At 41.2% G+C, this 19,761-nt stretch overlaps 1 protein-coding gene across 1 annotated transcript in view; it reads left to right on the forward strand.

Moving 5' to 3' along the window:
* LOC141167259 (uncharacterized) overlaps positions 1-19,761 on the forward strand; it is a 705,047-nt gene that overhangs the window by 243,313 nt on the left and 441,973 nt on the right. The window contains exons 24-28 of the mRNA XM_073654695.1: positions 2,432-2,619; positions 4,994-5,071; positions 13,976-13,993; positions 14,156-14,182; positions 16,712-16,783. Of these exons, the coding sequence (XP_073510796.1) occupies positions 2,432-2,619; positions 4,994-5,071; positions 13,976-13,993; positions 14,156-14,182; positions 16,712-16,783 (383 nt within the window). The remainder of the gene's footprint in view (positions 1-2,431; positions 2,620-4,993; positions 5,072-13,975; positions 13,994-14,155; positions 14,183-16,711; positions 16,784-19,761) is intronic.

Here is a 19,761-nt window from a genome sequence, read left to right on the forward strand (position 1 = left end):
GTAAAAATTGTTGGTACCCCTCGTTTAATGAAAGAAAAACCCACAATGGTCACAGAAATAACTTGAATCTGACAAAAGTAATAATAAATTAAAAATCTATGAAAATGAACAAATGAAAGTCAGCCATTGCTTTTCAACCCTGCTTCCACAGAAATGTAAAAAAAATTAAACTTCTGAAATAGGCCTGGACAGAAATTATGGTACTCTTAACTTAATATTTTGTTGAACAACCTTTTGAGGCAATCACTGCAATCAACCGATTCCTGTAACTGTCAATGAGACTTCTGCACCTCTCGACAGGTATTTTGGCCCACTCCTCATGAGCAAACTGCTCCAGTTGTCTCGTGTTTGAAGGTTGCCTTTTCCAGACGGCATGTTTCAGCTCTTTCCAAAGATCCTCAATAGGATTTAGGTCAGGGCTCATAGAAGGCCACTTCAGAATAGTCCAATGTTTTCCTCTTAGACATTCTTGGGTGTTTTTAGCTGTGTGTATGGGGTCATTATCCTGTTGTAAGACCTATGACCTACGACTGAGACAATGCTTTTTGACACTGGGCAGCACATTTCTCTCTAGAATCCCTTGATAGTCTTGAGATTTCATTGTAATCTGCACAGATTCAAGACACCATGTGCCAGATGCAGCAAAGCAGCCCCAGAACATAACAGAGCCTCCTTCATGTTTCACAGTAGGGACAGTGTTCTTTTCTTGATATGCTTCATTTTTCTGTCTGTGAACATAGAGCTGATGTGCCTTGCCAAAAACTTCCATTTTTTCTCATCTGTCCATAGGACATTATCCCAGAAGCTTTGTGGCTTGTCAACATGTAGTTTGGGTTTGGCAAATTCCAGTCTGGCTTTTTTATGTTTTTTTCAACAATGGTGTTCTCCTTGGTCGTCTCCCATGAAGTCCACTTTGGATCAAACAACGTCGGATGGTGCGATCTGACACTGATGTTCCTTGAGCTTGAAGTTCACCTTTAATCTCTTTAGAAGTTATCCTGGGCTCTTTTGTTACCATTCGTATTATCCGTCTCTTTGATTTGTCATCAATTTTCCACCTGCGGCCACATCCAGGGAGGTTGGCTACAGTCCCATGGATCTTAAATTTCTGAATAATATGTGCAACTGTAGTCACAGGAACATCAAGCTGCTTGGAGATGGTCTTATAACCTTTACCTTTAACATGCTTGTCAATAATTTTCTTTCTAATCTCCTGAGACAACTCTTTCCTTTGATTCCTCTGGTCCATGCTGAGTGTGGTACACACCATATCACCAAACAGCACAGTGAGTATCTGTAGCACAGTGAGTATCTATATACAGGCCCACTGACTGATTGCAAGATTGTAGACACCTGTGATGCTAATTAGTGGACACAACTTGATTTAACATGTCCCTTTTGTCACATTAATTTCAGGGGTACCATCATTTCTGTCCAGGCCTATTTCATGAGTTTAATTTTTTTTTAAATTCTGTGGAAGCAGGGTTGAAAAGCAATGCCTGACTTTCATTTGTTCAATTTCATAGACTTTTAATTCATTATTACTTTTGTCTGATTTAAGTTATTTCTGTGACGATTGTGGGTTTTTCTTTCATTAAACGAGGGGTATCAACAATTTTGACCACGTGTGTACATCCTGCATACTGATTTGTATCTCCCGTGTTCTGACTCTGGCTTGAATTTTGACTACCCTCTTGTCTCCTGATTTTGTCCTTGACGTGACTTCTTGGCTTGGCGACCTTTCCTGCCAGTGGTGCACTCTTCCGGGTAGCAACCCTTCCGTGGCAGCAATCCACTGGACCCTGTTGTAAGACCAGATTCCTGTACAGGAGTTAAAGGGTGAAGGTCAGGGTTTCTCTGGAATCTGACTGATGAAGTGGTTTGTGCCAAGTCTGTCTGAGGTAGTCTTTTTAAGTTTGTGATCTCTGACAGACGTAACACCTATATACAGTAAGATGGCCCGCTATACACTTTTTGAGCAGCCAACTAAAAAAAATAAACTATAGAAAACAATTAAGTTGACCCCTGAATTGCTAAGAATTCTTAGCAATTCAGGGTGCAACTTAATTGTTTTCCACAGTTCCCTATATACAGTCTTTGGCAACCAGAGATCCTTGTTCACAGTATGATGACCCACAAATCCCCCTATATAAAGTATGTCCATGTCAGTTACCTATATAGAGTATGAGGTACCCACAGCTCCCTATGTACAGTATAACGGCCTCCACAATAAAAAAGTTATGGCTGGAAGAAAGGGAGGAAAAAAATTAAAAATAAAAAGGCAAAAAATGGAAAATCGCTATGTTGGGCAGAGATTATTATGGGAAGTCTCCCAACAGAAGGACACTGTTATTATTTAAATGTCATCGGAAACCTTGTAATTCAGTAGCCTTGTGCAAAATGGAAACCCCTATTTTTTTTCTTTTACTAGGAATCCGAATGATAGCTGTTGGGGTAGGAGCAGCAGATATGGATGAGCTACGGTCTATTATGATGAACCGTAACTTGGAGGACATCTTTTTTGTCAGCTCCTTTGACGACTTTCCAACAATTGTACAGGAGCTGATAGAAACAATATGCTTTGAGAGTGAAAAGCCAATAAAAATGCAGCATGCGGAGGTAAAATTATTTCGTAAGATATTGTCATCATTATTGATTTATATTGTTTTTGATAATGCTTTATACATTGTTGGGACTTGTATTGATCAGTTAGCTGGTTACATACTTAGTTTTGCTATGTAGGGTAAAGCCAAACATCATATTTGTGATGACATGATACAGTGTACAGTTGACTGCATTCAGTTTTTGCATAATTGATCATGGCTTAGACAGAGCATTATTTGATTGCTTGACCCAAATTGAATAAGGTCAGTGTAATTAATGTGGAACACCTGTGGTAATAATGACCTTGCTAAGCAACATGCAGTTAATAAATGCCCTATGTATTCCTGTTTGTTTATGCAAAAGCTGCATGCACTGAACTGCACGTGTGTTTTTGACCTAATCCTCTGCGTCATCACATTACAGCTGCGTTTCTGGCATTACCTGAACAGGTTCAGATTATTAATAATTGATTAATAATGGCTACAATATTAATGATACCTTAGCATAAGGCCACACATTGTAGTTTTGGTGAAGTTTTGATCAGTCCAAAATTGCAAACAGTTTTTGCATAGAAAAAATCATGATTTAGACCAAGGCTGGGTAATCAACTTTCCCAAGGGGCCACATAAGAGACTGTGACTGTTGTGGAGGGCCGATCTAACATGCTGAACATAATTTTTATTAACAATTTTATTATTATTTTATATTAATTGGTGTTGCTTAATAGTAAGCAGAATAAAGTATATTGACTAGCTGATAGTGTTAATACATGCTACAAAAGGACTTATTGTAACCTGTATTCTTACTTGTAACAGCTAATATAATATCATTTACTGCTTTTATTAAGTTTAAGTAAAAAGCAGTAAATCATACTGCTCTTGTTATCCAGCCCTAAGTATTTAAGAGCAGTATTGATGTACCTTTATCAACAACCCCCCACACAGGATGATGTCCCCACAGCCTCCCCCACACAGTACAATACCTCCACATACAATATTATGCTCCCATTGCTCTACAAACAATACAATGCTCCAACAGTGTCCCATATTTCATGATAATGCTACTGCCCCCACACAGAGTATGGAAGCGTTCAACAGTATTATGTCCCTAGCCCCCCAAACACAAAAGGATGCCCCAAAAGCTTCCCAAGACAAAATGATAGCCCCCACAGCCTGCTGGTACACAGTACGATGCCCTCACATCTCCCCACATGGTATGATAGCACCCACAAGACCCCACACACAGTATGATGTCCCCACAGTCTCCCATACTGAGTATGATGCCCCCACATATTTCCTAAACAGTATAATGACCTCCACAACTTCTCCATGCACAGTGGTGATGGCCTCTACAACTCCCAACACATAGTATGATGCCCTCACAGCTCCCCACGCAGTATAATACCCCCACTTCCTCCAAACATAGTATGATACCCCCACAGCACACCCACACACAGTATAATGGCTCTACACTTCCCCTCCATATAGTGTGAGTCAGTATTCTGCACAGAATGGCCTGTCTGCCTCACAAATAACTAAAATGGATACTTTATGCACATTTTTTAAAAAAATTAAAAACATGAAAATTCTGTCAGTGCAATGTATAATGAATGGGCTGTTGGTTACTACTTGGTTACCACCCAAATCAATGTGTAGTATCACTTTCACATTATTAAGGCTGTGTTTGTGTTAAAGAGCTTGAAAGTGGTTGGATTTAGTTCAGAGAGAGTCCAGAGAGTTACAAACATCTTTTCAGGGCAAATGGAGGCTTTGCAGTATTGCAGTTTGCGGCAAATCAAATTTTGGGGGGAAAATTGTTGAACTTAGTGAATTTGAATTTCAAAAGATTCAGTCATCTCTACAATAAAATATTACAATATTTTCTCACATACTGCATTAGCCACATTATTACACTGAACATTATTTTACAATGAGAAAATAATAGTGTAACTCAACTTTGTAAGTTTATTTTTAACTCTTCAGCTTTAAGACTGTTATATCAAAAAATGACAGCATGCTGCCAAAGGACGTGCTAAATGGATGCTACTTTGCAGTGTGATGTTAATGAATGGGATTGCAAGTTGCCGTGACTGCAACAAGCAAGTCGCAAAAAGTCAAAATAATTCAGACTTTTTTAGACCTGCTAGTTGTGTTTCCAGCATCTTGCATAATCACATTCACTACCATTACATTGTGATCTAGGAGCTACATATCGCTGCCCATATCACATGTGTCATCGCCAAAGACCCCTTGTAGTCCCCGCCTAACTGAATTTTATTGCCTGAAATCAAAACAGTATGTGTGTTATATTAAATGAAATGTTGTTCTTATTGTGTTGCTGATTTAAGTCATTATCTCAAGACACTGTAACTGTTTGATTGTTTTTTTAGTCTATAAAGACAGAGTCAGAAAATGAAGAGAAACCTCCCGAGCAGCCAGAAGGACCGTGCACATCAACATGTACAAAAGTAATTGTTTTTCACCACTGTTGCCACCCACATTTCCAGTAAATTCACATTGTGTTCTTTAAACCTTATTAGTTATATTACTGCTTAGTGCTACCATTGTGACCTCATTACTTATGTGATTAACCCTTTCACGACATTAAACATGCGTCATGGTCGGATACGGTTTCCCAACCGATGATGTCATGGCGATCGTGCATGACGCAGGAACTGTGCCCAAACGATCTCTCCTGGGAGCTCGGCTTACGTGATAGCCGAGCCCCGGCTGTGATGGACAGGAGCGGTGCCTGCCTGCCCGGCTGTTTAATCCCCTAAATACAGTGATCGATATCAGTCACTAAGGGTCACACACTTAAATCACTAAGCGTCTTTTGTGACAGCAGCCAAACATAAATAGCTATATAAATCTGGTATTGCTGTAATCTCACCAATCCAAAGAAAAAAACCATCTAGTCACATATACCGCATGAAAAACTGAGTAAAAAACAAATAGAACAGATTCTTGACTTGCTGTTGATTTGTTCTTTCTTCCTCCAAAAAATCAAAGTAAAGCTTAGCTCACATTTATCTTGTGCTTTACGATGGGCTTTTACACCGGTGTCTCCATGTAAATCTCTGAAATACTTGATTCAGACAGAACCTCGACGGAAAATTCCCTATAATGAGGCCGATGGAGACATTCTGGATGCTGTCTGGCCAGTGATCCGGCGATGTCTGTCTTTTTAAGTGGGTATAAAAGCGTGGTCAGGCCACAGTTTTGTGCACTTCTGAAAAGGACACCGCTGAACTGAGGCCAGATGGAGTCCAGAGTGACTATGTTGCCTCATTATAGTGATAGGATTCATCGGGGGTTTCATTCGTCATTTGGAGATATAGATGGAAATCCTGATGTAAGTGCTCAGCGTAGAGCACAGGATAAATGTGATCCAAAATGTAAAATGTTTCCAATAAAACCTTCAACTCAATCCACAAAAAAAGCAAACCCCCACTCACGTCTGTCATCTGTTAATGAAAATATAAGGGGCTTCAATGTTACTGGTAACACAAAGGCTCTGGAAGAGTGAAATAGCTCCCCCCAAAACAAATTCAGCAAATCCTGCCCTCCCAAATCCTCATGCCTTCTCCCTTATGAACCCCAGTGTGTTTAAACCACATTTGATGTCCACATATTTGGCATTTCTGTAGCGATGAGAGCCCGCTTAATTTACAGGTGCATGTCTCCAGAAGAAATAAGCAACATCCACTGCTGCTTGTTTCTGGAAAACACCCATGGAGTAAATCGTCACTACACCAGTAGATAAATTTCCAAAAGGGTATAATTTACAAAATAGGGTCACTTGAGGGGGGATTCTGCACTTCTAGTACTTAGAGGCTCTGTATATGGAGTCCGCAAACTGTTCAACAGAAATTGTGTGACATTTTGGTAACATTTTTACCTATTTTCCCATGTGGAAAAGTAAAATCTGGGGTGTGACGATACGGCTTCTAATTTTAATTAGCTTGAGGTCTAGATTTCTTAGGCCAAGAGAAATACACTATTGTGTTTGTGTTAACTTTTGAATGTATGTGTTTCTTTGGCTGGTCAAGAAGGACAGTGACTCAGGGTAGAACAATAGTGTTTGTTAATATGCTAATTACATATTGTACTAAGCCAGCTAGCTATTGATTTACAGAGCAGGGGGATATCAACTATGTAAATTGATTAAATGCTCAAACAATGAGACCTGAGCCCTGCACCTTTCCCCAAGACCTGTGAATGATGACCCTAGCCACATATATAAATATAAAAAGGTTTTTCTATCCTGCTGCAAGGAGAATGAGAGATTCAGAAAGACTCTTCAGGACAGTAGCTTGGTAACATGGCTCGATCCAGAGGGACACAGATTTGGATTCTACAGGATGCCAGCCTATGGGTATATGGCCTAGGCTGGAAGGATACAGATCTGCTCCATTGACCATCAGAGAACCCATGGATACATTTGGGGAAACCAGGTTGGGACAATGAGGTCACCTGGCCACATGGATATGTTGTTTGGGGTTGCCAGGTTGGGTCCATCTGGCCACATGGAACCCATGGAGACACTCAGAGAAAGCCAGGTTGGGACAATAAGTTCACCTGGAACCCATGGAGTTGTTTGGAGAGCCCAGGGTCGGACCCTTGGGTCTCCTGGCCTTGTACCTCGATGGACTGTCAGCTTCCTAAGCTTGCCGCTACCTCCTCTCTGTGGGGGCCCGCCAAGAGCTGGGGGCCACTGGTTGAGGTAGTTAGCCCTGGAAGTCCCAAAGTCGCAGTTGTTCTATCCCCAGCGGGCCAGCGGAAGGGTGAGACTGTGTAATTTTGTACCATCTTGGGTATTTGCTGGGACTATTCTATGTGTTTATTGTATGTTTGGTGGTTCAGTAAAGTATTGTCACACTGTTTTACCCTCACACTGTGTTGCGTGAGTAGTAGTGTTGAGCGATACCTTCCGATATCAGGAAATATCGGATCAGATTGGATCGGGCCGATACTCAAAAAGTATCGGATATCGCCGATTCCGATACCGGAAACCAATGCAAGTCAATGGGACACAAATATCAGAATGAAAATAAACCCTTTCTTTCCTTGTAGGTTAATTCTACATGAAGGAAAACAACTAACAATAACGTAGAATGTATTGGGGGAGGTGGTTGTCCAAATCGATGGGAACAGTGCTCACAGTGAAACTTGAAAAGCCGGCAATTCATCAGCGGCATACACCGGTACCCGACAATTTAGAACAGAAAGAATAGAGCTTCACACATAGATTAGATAGATAGAAACATGTCAGCCACATATATAAGAAGTACAGGGACAGTGTTGCTTACTGTACTTGTCATTTAGTGTAAAGGATTTATTTAAAAAATAACAGTGTTTTCATGCACCGTCTCTTTAAAAAAGGCGGCCGGCAATTCAGCAGCGGTACCCGACAATTTAGAATAGAAAGAATAGAGCATCACACATAGATTAGATAGATAGAAACATGTCAGTCACATATATATGAAGTACAGTGACAGTGTTGGTTACTGTACTTGTCATTTAGTGTAAAGGATTTATTTAAAAAAATAATAGTGTTTTCATGCACCGTCTCTTTAAAAAAGCCGGCCGGCAATTCAGCAGTGGTACCCGACAATTTAGAACAGAAAGATAGAGCATCACACATAGATTAGATAGATAGAAACATGTCAGTCCCATGTATAAGAAGTACAGTGACAGTGTTGGTTACTGTACTTTTCATTTAGTGTTAAAATAAAGGATTTATTTAAAAAAAAATTGGCGTGGGGTTCCCCGTAATTTTAGTCTCTAGCGGAGGTTAAGCAGACGGCTGGGGCAGATGTTTGAAGCCTGGGAAGGGGGTAATACCCATGGAGCTTCCCAGGCTACTAATATCAGCCCCCAGCTGAATACCTAGCCTTTACTAGCTATTAAAATGGGGGACCCCCCAAAAAAATGACGTGGGGTCCCCCCTATTTTAATAGCTAGCAAAGGCTAGGCAGACAGCTGGGGGCTGATATTAATAGCCCAGGAAGGGTGCCATGAATATTGGCCCCCTCCCAGGCTAGAAACACCAGCCGTCAGCAGTCCCAGAAATGGGGCATCCATAGGATGCGCCAATTCTGGCACTTAGCCTCGCTCTTCCCACTGCCCTGTAGCGATGGCAGTGGGGTAATAGGGTTGGGGTTGATGTCAGCTTATAATGCCAGCTGACATCAAGCCCAGGTTAGTAATGGAGAGGCGTCTATAAGACACCCCCATTACTAACCCCATAGTCAAAGTAAAAAAAAAACACAAACACCCAGAATAAAGTCCTTTAATTGAAATAAACACACAATTCTTTATTGTTCTAAATTAAATTAAACCATACTTACCATCATGCCCATTCCAGCTGAAGCCAACGATCTCCTGCAATAAAAGAAAAATAATAAAGTAACCTCATCCTTACCTTTCGATGGTTCCCAGGACAGCTCCAGCTCTGCTACATTGAGATGACAGGCTGGACCGCAGCAGAAAGCTGCCATCCAGCTTGCCATGCCGCAGACACTGAGAAGCGCAGGCTTGCTTGCGCTCCTCAGTGTCTGGCTGTGATGGCATCCAGATGGCATCCTATGGATGCGCCATTTCTGGGGCGGCTGACGGCTGGTGTTTCTAGCCTGGGAGGGGGCCAATATTCATGGCACCCTTCCTGGGCTATTAATATCAGCCTGGGAAGGGGGTAATACCCACGGAGCTTCCCAGGCTACTAATATCAGCCCCCAGCTGTCTGCCTAGCCTTTGCTAGCTATTAAAATAGGGGGACCCCACGTCATTTTTTGGGGGGGTCCCCCATTTTAATAGCTAGTAAAGGCTAGGTATTCAGCTGGGGGCTGATATTAGTAGCCTGGGAAGCTCTGTGGGTATTACCCCCTTCCCAGGCTTCAAACATCTGCCCCAGCCATCTGCTTAACCTCCGCTAGAGACTAAAATTAGGGCGAACCCCACGCCAATTTTTTTTTAAATAAATCCTTTATTTTAACACTAAATGACAAGTACAGTAATCAAGACTATCACTGTACTTCATATATATGTGACTGACATGTTTCTATCCATCTAATCTATGTGTGATGCTCTATTCTTTCTGTTGTAAATTGTCGGGTACCGCTACTGAATTGCCGGCCGGCTTTTTTAAAGAGACGGTGCATGAAAACACTAAAAAATTTTTAAATAAATCCTTTACACTAAATGACAAGTATAGTAAGCAACACTGTCACTGTACTTCATATATATGTGACTGACATGTTTCTATCTATCTAATCTATGTGTGATTCTCTATTCTTTCTGTTGTAAATTGTCGGGTACCGGTGTAAGCCGCTGCTGAATTGCAGGCCGGCTTTTTTAAAGAGACGGTGCATGAAAACACTATTATTTTTTTTAATAAATCTTTTACACTAAATGACAAGTTTACAGTAAGCTGAGAGCTGCCATCCAGCTTGTCATCCTTCAGAGACACTGCAGAGCGCAGGCATTTTGGGAACTTCCGATTCCGGTATTCGATATTCTAAAAGTATCGGAACTCAGTATCGGAACTCCGATACCGCAAATATCGATCGATACCCGATATTTCAGTATCGGAAATCTCAACACTAGTGAGTAGTATTATGCCCACAGAAGACCCCGGGTCTTCATATTTTGGTGGCAGTGGTGGGATGCTACTCAGCCCAGCAGATCTGGGGGAGCTGCAAGGGGACTGGTGTTAGCACACACCATCCAAAGGGTTCCACAACCAGGGAGGCATATAGACAGACCCAGCAGACCATAGGTGAGGCATACACAGCAGGTTTCGGATGCTACCATGTCCAACCCCACCAGCCCAGCCTTGGGAAGGAGACCGGAGGGGATATACAGCTGCAACAAGAAACGACAACTACAGGAGCTGTGCCAGCTTCAACAGATTGAATACCAGGCCACCAACACTCATTGGATTTAACTCAGGAACCACAGGATGCTGAGGACAGCATGTGTGGACGCAATGGATACCAGTTAGTTCTCGTCAATTATGTGTGGAGTTTATAAGCAAGGAAGACATAGAATATGCTCTGAGGAAACTGGATGATGCAAAGTTTTGTTCTCATGAAGGTGAGACCTCTTACATTTGTGTCTGTGCTTAAAGACTATCCCCAATAAGTGGAGAAGGATGATTTGGATCCTATCATGTCTGTCTAATTAAGATGGGGGAGCAATGTGAGGACATAGCTTCTAATCTTAATTAGCTAGATGTCTAGATTTGTTAGGCCAAGAGAAATACACTATTGTGTTTGTGTTGACTTTTGAATGTATGTGTTTCTTTGGCTGGTCAAGAAGGACAGTGACTCAGGGTAGAACAATAGTGTTTGTTAATATGCTAATTACATATTGTACTAAGCCAGCTAGTTATTGATTTACAGAGCAGGGGGATACCAACTATGTAAATTGATAAATGCTCAAACAATGAGACCTGAGCCCTGCACCTTTCCTCCAGACCTGTGAATGATGACCCTAGCCACATATATAAATATAAAAAGGTTTTTCTATCCTGCTGCAAGGAGAATGAGAGATTCAGAAAGACTCTTCAGGACAGTAGCTTGGTAACATGGCTCGATCCAGAGGGACACAGATTTGGATTCTATAGGATGCCAGCCTAAGGGTATATGGCCCTGGCTGGAAGGATACAGATCTGCTCCATTGACCATCAGAGAACCCATGGATACATTTGGGGAAGCCAGGTTGGGACAATGAGGCCCCATGGATATGTTGTTTGGGTTTGCCAGGTTGGGACCATCTGGGCACCTGGAACCCATGGAGACACTCAAAGAAAGCCAGATTGGGACAATGAGGTCATCTGGAACCCATGGAGTTGTTTGGAGAGCCCAAGGTGGGACCCTTGGGTCTCCTGGCCTTGTACCTCGATGGACTGTCAGCTTCCTAAGCTTATCGCTACCTCCTCTCTGTGGGGGTCTGCCAAAATCAGAGGGCCACTGGTTGAGGTAGTTGGCCCTGAAAGTCCCAAAGTCGCAGTTCTATCCCCGGCGGGCCAACAGAAGGGTGAGACTGTGTAGTTTTGCACCATCTTGGATATTTGCTGGGACTGTTCTATGTGTTTATTGTCTGTTTAGTGGTTCAATAAAATATTGCCACACTGCTTTACCCTCACCCTTTGTTGTGTGAGTAGTATTATGCCCACGGAAGACCCCAGGTCTTCACATAGGGCTAAAACAAAATTTTTGAGGTAAAAATGTATATTTATTTATATTTATTTTTCCTTCACTGCCCAATGGTATAAAATTCTGTAACACACTTGTTGTGTCAATATGATCACTGCATTATTAGGTAAATTCATTGAGAGGTATAGTTTATAAAATGGGGTCACTTATGAGGGGGTTCTGCTGTTCTGACACCTCAGGGGCTCTTCCAGTGGGTCATGGCACCCACAAACCATAACCATAAAATCTGCAGTATAGTATGGCGCTCCTTCTCTTCTGAGCTTTGCACTGTGCCTGAAAAGTATTTCCAGATTACATGTAGGGTATTGGCGTACTCAGGAGAAATTACGCAACAAACTGTGAGGTTCATTTTTTCCTATTAGCCTTTATAAAAATTACAAATTTGGGGCTAAAACAACATTTTAGTGGTAAATTCTGTGAGGCACATGTGGTGTCAACATGCTCACTGCACTCCTAGATGAATTCCCTTCCCAGTCCTGCCATGCACCCAAACAGTAGTTTTCCACTGCATATGGGGTATCGATGTACTCAGGAGAAATTGCACAACAAATGGTATGGTCCAATTTCTCCTGTTACCCTTGTGAAAATGGTAAATTTGGGGTTAAAGCAACATTCTTGTGGAAAAAAGAAAAATTTTAATTTTTTTCTTCCACGTTGATTTAACTCCTGTGAAGCACCTGAAAGGTTAATAAACGTATTGAATGTGGTTTTGGGCTCAGTTTTTAATTTTTTTTTTAATATTTTCTGTCATGTAGGCCCCTCAATGTCACTTCAAATGTGATATGGTCCCTACAAAAGTTGGTTTTGTACATTGTGTTGGATAAATGAGAAATTTTTGATAAACATTTAACCCTTCTAACTTCCTAACAAAAAAGATATTAAATTTCAAAAATGATGTTGATGTAAAGTAGACATGCAGTAAATGTTATTTATTAACTATTTTGTGTGATATAAATATTTGGTTTAGGGTCATAAAAATTCTAAGTTTGAAAATTGCTAAATTTTCTACATTTTTGCCAAAATTCCGATATTTTAACAAATAAATGCAAAAAAATATCGACCTAAATTTGCCATTACCATAAAGTACAATGTGTCACGAAAAAACTGTTTCTGAATCACTAGGGTACATTGAAACATTCCAGAGTTGTTACCTTATAAAGTGACACTGGTGAGAATTGTAAAATTTGGCCTGGTCAGGAAGGTGGAAACAGGCTTGGGGGTGAAGGAGTTAAACAATAAAGTTAAACAATAAGAGAGATTTCATACCTTTGTCAACCCATCCCCTTATCATTAATAACTTTTGAAAAGGCTGGAATTAAAAAAATACAACTGTAAAAATGTCTGTAGTTTTATGGGGTTAAAGAGTGTTTATACATATTAAGCCTTAATCACACATCATAAACTGTAATTATTTTGCATCAGTATTAGTAAGACATAATCAGGAGTGAAATCTAGAGAGAAAAACTATGATAGAAAAATTCAAACCTATTCTGTGTTTTGGTGCCGCTCCCAGTTTTGGTTTGCAAAGGCTTGCCCAAACACTGCCCAAAAACATTGGGATGTTAAAAAGGCTTTAGACAGCCATTAGCTACTATAACATTATTCATAAACATGCTTGATTGCCTTCATGCCACGCCGCATTGATGCAGTAATTGATGCAAAAGGAGACCCGACCAAGTATTGAGTGCATTTACTGAACATACATTTCAGTAGAAAAACATTTTGGATTTTAAAATAATTTTTCAAGCTGGTGTTATAAAGTATTCTAATTTACTGAGATAATGACTTTTGTGTTTTCATTGGCTCTAAGCCATAATCATCAACATTAACAGAAATAAACACTTGAGATAGATCACTGTTTGTAATGACTCTATATAATATGAGTTTCACTTTTTGTATTGAAGAACTGAAATAAATTAACTTTTTGATGATATTCTAATTTAGTGAGATGCACCTGTATTACAAGCAAGTCTAACAATATGCTTGAAATGGTGATGAAAAGTTAGCAATCACTTTTAGTTTAGTTTAATATCCTGCATAAGAGTATGCAGCATAAAAGCAAGCAAGTCTCTAACTTCCTTTTGTGTAATTTAGAAAATGAGTTTTAACATTAAATATAAATATTTAATACAATTTTATTTTACTCTACAGGGACAAAAGGGAGAAAGGGTAAGTTGTCCTTGGATTTTAGCATTTCCACTATTTACTCTTAAAATGTTAGGTATTTCTACTCTAATCACATTCTTCATTTAAAGCCAATAGATAATTCACAAATATAGATTTCATCTTAGATATATTTGATGATAATATTGTTTTATTTTTTTCTTACAGGGTGAAAAAGGTCCTGCAGGACAAAATGTAAGTTTGTAACAGTATGATATATTTAATTTAATGTGCAAGTCCTCACTTTTATAATAATTTACTTCAGTTTCAACTTAAATCGTATCTTTCATTTCTGGTAATTTTACAGAAAAAGCTGTATTTTGTTTACATTTCATGAGGAATAGCATTGTTCATGGCCATTTTATCCTGCATTTTTCACCAGTAATCTACTCTGCACGCTCCTTCTCTAAATTTCTGAGCTGATGTGTAGAAACTAGCTGCTATGATGTCTCCCTTACACATTACACATGGAGATTAATTCCCACTGTTCTTTCTCTGTAGCACATAGACAGAAGCAGCAGCAGTATCATTAAGAACATTTTACAGCAGTACTGAGCTGTGTGGTTGTGACTCAAACACCCAAGAGAGATTAAACATTTGCTAGAAACTGCAGCATGTTCTGCCTTTGTCTGCCTGATCTCTCACTGTGCTGCATGCTGCTCATTCCTCACCACCCTCTTTTTTCTATAAAGTTTAGTAGGTTCTGTAATTTGATACCCGTGAGCTGGCAGTACATTTTCCTTTGACCAAGATGGATTTGAGCAGTTGTACAGTGTGTATGTTGAGTTCTGGAGGTATGGGGCAGGAGAAAATGTGCCTCAAAAGTGGAGAAAGAAGCCAATATTTTTTTAAAACACATACAGTACAGACCAAAAGTTTGGACACACCTTCTCATTTAAAGATTTTTCTGTATTTTCATGACTTTGAAAATTGTACATTCACACTGAAGGCATCAAAGCTATGAATTAACACATGTGGAATTATATACTTAACAAAAAAGTGTGAAACAACTGAAAATATGTCTTATATTCTAGGTTCTTCAAAGTAGCCACCTTTTGCTCTGATGACTGATTTGCACACTCTTGGCATTCTCTTGATGAGCTTCAAGAGGTAGTCACCGGAAATGGTTTTCACTTCACAGGTGTGCCCTGTCAGGTTTAATAAGTGGGATTACGTGCCTTATAAATTGGGTTGGGACCATCAGTTGTGTTGTGCAGAAGTCAGGTGGATACACAGCTGATAGTCCTACTGAATAGACTGTTAGAATTTGTATTATGGCAAGAAAAAGCAGCTAAGTAAAGAAAAACGAGTGGCCATCATTACATTAAGAAATGAAGGTCAGTCAGTCCGAAAAATTGGGCAAACTTTGAAAGTGTCCCCAAGTGTAGTTGCAAAAACCATCAAGCGCTACAAAGAAACTGGCTCACATGAGGACCGCCCCAGGAAAGGAAGACCAAGAGTCACCTCTGCTTCTGAGGATAAGTTTATCCAAGTCACCAGCCTCAGAAATCACAGGTTAACAGCAGCTCAGATTAGAGACCAGGTCAATGCCACACAGAGCTCTAGCAGCAGACACATCTCTGCAACAACTGTTAAGAGGAGACTTTGTGCAGCAGGCCTTCATGGTAAAATAGCTGCTAAGAAACCACTGCTAAGGACAGGCAACAAGCAGAAGAGACTTGTTTGGGCTAAAGAACACAAGGAATGGACATTAGACCATGGAAATCTGTGCTTTGGTCTGATGAGTCCAAATTTGAGATCTTTGGTTCCAACCACCGTGTCTTTGTGCGACGCAGAAAAGGTGAACGGATGGACTCTATATGCCTGGTTCCCACCGTGAAGCATGAAGGAGGAGGTGTGATGGTGTGGGGGTGCTTTGCTGGTGACACTGTTGGGGATTTATTCAAAATTGAAGGCATACTGAACCAGCATGGCTACCACAGCATCTTGCAGCGGCATGCTATTCCATCCATTTTACGTTTAGTTGGACCATCATTTATTTTTCAACAGGACAATGACCCCAAACACACCTCCAGGCTGTGTAAGGGCTATTTGACCAAGAAGGAGACTGATGGGGTGCTACGCCAGATGACCTGGCCTCCACAGTCACCAGACCTGAACCCAATCGAGGTGGTTTGGGGTGAGCTGGACCGCAGAGTGAAGGCAAAAGGGCCAACAAGTGCTAAGCATCTGTGGGAACTCCTTCAAGATTGTTGGAAGACCATTTCCAGTGACTACCTCTTGAAGCTCATCAAGAGAATGCCAAGAGTGTGCAAAGCAGTCATCAAAGCAAAAGGTGGCTACTTTGAAGAACCTAGAATATAAGACATATTTTCAGTTGTTTCACACTTTTTTGTTAAGTATATAATTCCACATGTGTTAATTCATAGCTTTGATGCCTTCAGTGTGAATGTACAATTTTCATAGTCTTGAAAATACAGAAAAATCTTTAAATGAGAAGGTGTGTCCAAACTTTTGGTCTGTACTGTATATGAGATAGTTTCTTATATTTGCTTTTACTATTGATTTATGTAATGTTTGTTAAAATTGTAGTGGACGTTTAAAAGGAGAACTTCACTGTTTTCATCACTTCAGATTTAAAATCATACATAAAATATTGAATAAGTGTGTATGTTCTTTATTTTTACTGATTGAATATTAGAAATATACATTACATTGTGCTTCTACCTGTTTGATGAAATCATGCTTTCTCTGTGTCTACAGACTTTCACAGGTTTACAGCCTGGGGGATTTGACCTCTTCAACATGAACTCTAAAGGAGAGAAAGGAGAAAGGGTATTATGATATTCCTGAATTTATATGTTCAAACTAATATATTCATGCTTATTAAATAATGTGCTATATCCATCCACATTTAAAATGAATCATGGCGACGAGTATATATTTTTCTTTCATGTTTTCAAGAGTTCAGAGTAAATGTTTCAGAACATGATGTTTAGTTAATCATTTAGTGGTGTTCCACATTTTCTACAACTAGTGTTATTTTTCACAACACGTCTGTAGATTTTGTTTGGTGTATATGCATGGAAAATCTGATGAGTAGATGTAACATGCCCACGAATGTCAGTCGCCAAAGGATACAGTCAGCTGCACTTATTCTTGTCAACACTTGTCCTGTCAAGCCTCTCAAGCCTCAAAACCTGGCATTGGACTGAAGAGAGTATCACTCTGTGGTTAAAAAAAGGAAATAATATAGTGATGTCTTGCAAACTGGACCTTCAAATATACTACACTTAAAGGGGTATATCCATCTCTAAGATCCTATCCCAATATGTAGTAGGTGTAATAATAATATTAGCAAATATCTCCAATTAGAAATGTAGTATAGTTCTTCTGATTACATATGTTGTTTAACCCATGTGCAAGGCACTGCAGTAGCTTAGGTATCTATGGTTAAGGCCACTCACATAGTGACAGTTAGTTAGTTGTTAGTGGCTGTAACCATGTATAGCTAAGCTACTACAATGCCCTGCACATGCGATAAGCAACATAGCTAATCATAAGAACCATGCTGCATTTTTAATTGGAGGTATTTACTAATATATTTATTATTACACCTACAACATATTGGGATAGGATCTTGGATGTTACGGGTCCGGGTGGTGGAAACTCTGTGCTGCGGTGCAAGGAGGGACCCAGAGGGGCGTAACTAAGTATCAACTCGGACCGACCTAGGTCGTACGGCGGCTAACGACTCCGTGACCAGGGAGGGACCGAGCAGAGGGACCAGGTGCTACTCTGGGGACGACCTTATAAGGGAGCAGGTGACTCCCATGGGTCAGATGGCTGAGATTGACCGATACTGCAGATGGGCACAGCAGGCAGGCTGACGAGAGATCCGGGTAGATGAACTGGCAGAGACACCAGGAGACAGGCGGGAGCCTCTAGGTAGGCTGTCAGGTGGTCACGGCAAGTGACAGGTGGGAGCCTCCAGGTAGGTTGACAGGTGGTCACGGCAAGTGACAGGCAGGAGCCTCTAGGTAGGCTGTCAGGTGGTCACGGCAAGTGACAGGCGGAAGCCTCTAGGTAGGCTGTCAGGTGGTCACGGCAAGTGATGGGCAGGAACCTCCAGGTAGGCTGACAGGTGGTCACGGCAAGTGACAGGCAGGAGCCTCTAGGTAGGCTGTCAGGTGGTCACGGCAAGTGACAGGCGGGAGCCTCTAGGTAGGCTGTCAGGTGGTCTCGGCAAGTGACAGGCGGGAGCCTTCAAGTAGGCAGACAGGTGGTCACGGCAAGTGACGGGCAGGAGCCTCCAGGTAGGCTGACAGGTAACAGGCAGGTGCTTACAGGTAAGCAGGTGGGCAAAGCCCATAGACAGACTGGCGGACTGGACTGATAGTCAGGCTGGCAGGCAGGACTAGTAGTCAGGCTAGCAGTGGGACCTGAGAGCTGAAGCAGAGGTAAGTACAATGTGCATCAACTATTGCTCGGGCACCTCCATTTTGGAGGAGGTGCCTTATATATGGAAGGACCTCCGGCAATTGGCCGGGGACTCCTTAGGGCGACGCGCGTGGCCCCTTTAAGAGGGAGGCACAGTGCTCGGGAAGCTGCGCGCGCCGGCAGCAGAAGCAGGAAGAGGAGCGCTGGAGGACGCTAGGCAAGGAGCGCGGCGGTGAGAGGACGGCGTCTCTGCCTGGCAGGGGGCAGAGACGCCGATGCTACATTGGAGATGGGAATACCCTTTTAAGAAGAGAAATACTATAATGCTACAAATAAAAACAAATAGTAAGATTAGTTATAAAAGATGAAAATGTATCTTGTAGCAAGCAATTGTCCTATAAGTAAATAATTCAGTGATGTATGACCCGCACACCCACTGCTCATGTAGATAGGAGTTCACACTGTGCTGTGTCTGGAAACTTACAACTAAGTACCCCTCTCACAGGTCCTTGCTCCCTCTGCAATTACTGGTGCTCTTTGTGAAACAAATGTGTTCACATTTAAAGCCTCTATTCCTCCTTGTAATTCTCCTGGGTTCAAACCCTTGAACCTGTGATTTGTGGTTGGCCTCTCTGTTTGCTGAACCACAGAAAACACACCATTTTCTGGGTGTTTGGGTTCTGCTATTCTGGCTGCAGTCTGTTTAGCATAACACAGGTGTTTTCATTTTTCTGCCCTATCACCTTTCGGGTGCAGCTTTATTTTCTGTCTACCTGCTGGCATTTCCTGCTCATGATATTCTCATTTGAATGTTCAGCCATTCTGCTTTAGTTTAAAGCCAATTAGTGAATTTCCAGCTAGGGTTTATCTTTTTGCTGTTTCTGTTCTTTGCTCTGCACCTATCTTCTGTTTCTTTTTAGGAAGTAGGCGACATAGTCTCTAACAGTATGTACTTTATGTTTTATTTTGTATTTCGTGGTTTATTTTACTCACTCTGGGATCTTCCTTTTTTAGCACACTTTCCCTTTTCTAAGTAATTCACACTCTTTCCTGCCCTCTGGTTCTTAATGAGGAACTTGAAGCGCTTGATGGCCTTTTAGGCAGCGTAAGTCCAAGTTGCCATCTTTGATTCTGTGGTTAGGGCTATCTCAGCTCATGCAGGAAACACTAGGGACTGTGGGGTCAGATCTCTAGTCTGTACAGGAACTGGCATGGTCATTTGCAGTATTTAGCTTTACCAATTATCCTGAGTGAGTAGCTACACTAGCATAACACTCCTCAGGCAGCTCTAATAGTAGTGGTATACAGACACCAAGACATATGTATCATCTGATTAAAAGGGAGAGGTCCCCTCTGTTTTATAGTACAGGAAT

This window comes from Phyllobates terribilis, unplaced genomic scaffold (assembly GCF_046119375.1).
Source record: "Phyllobates terribilis strain yellow unplaced genomic scaffold, ASM4611937v1 Scaffold_11__3_contigs__length_659146591, whole genome shotgun sequence".
NCBI classification, from domain to species: Eukaryota; Metazoa; Chordata; class Amphibia; order Anura; family Dendrobatidae; genus Phyllobates; species Phyllobates terribilis.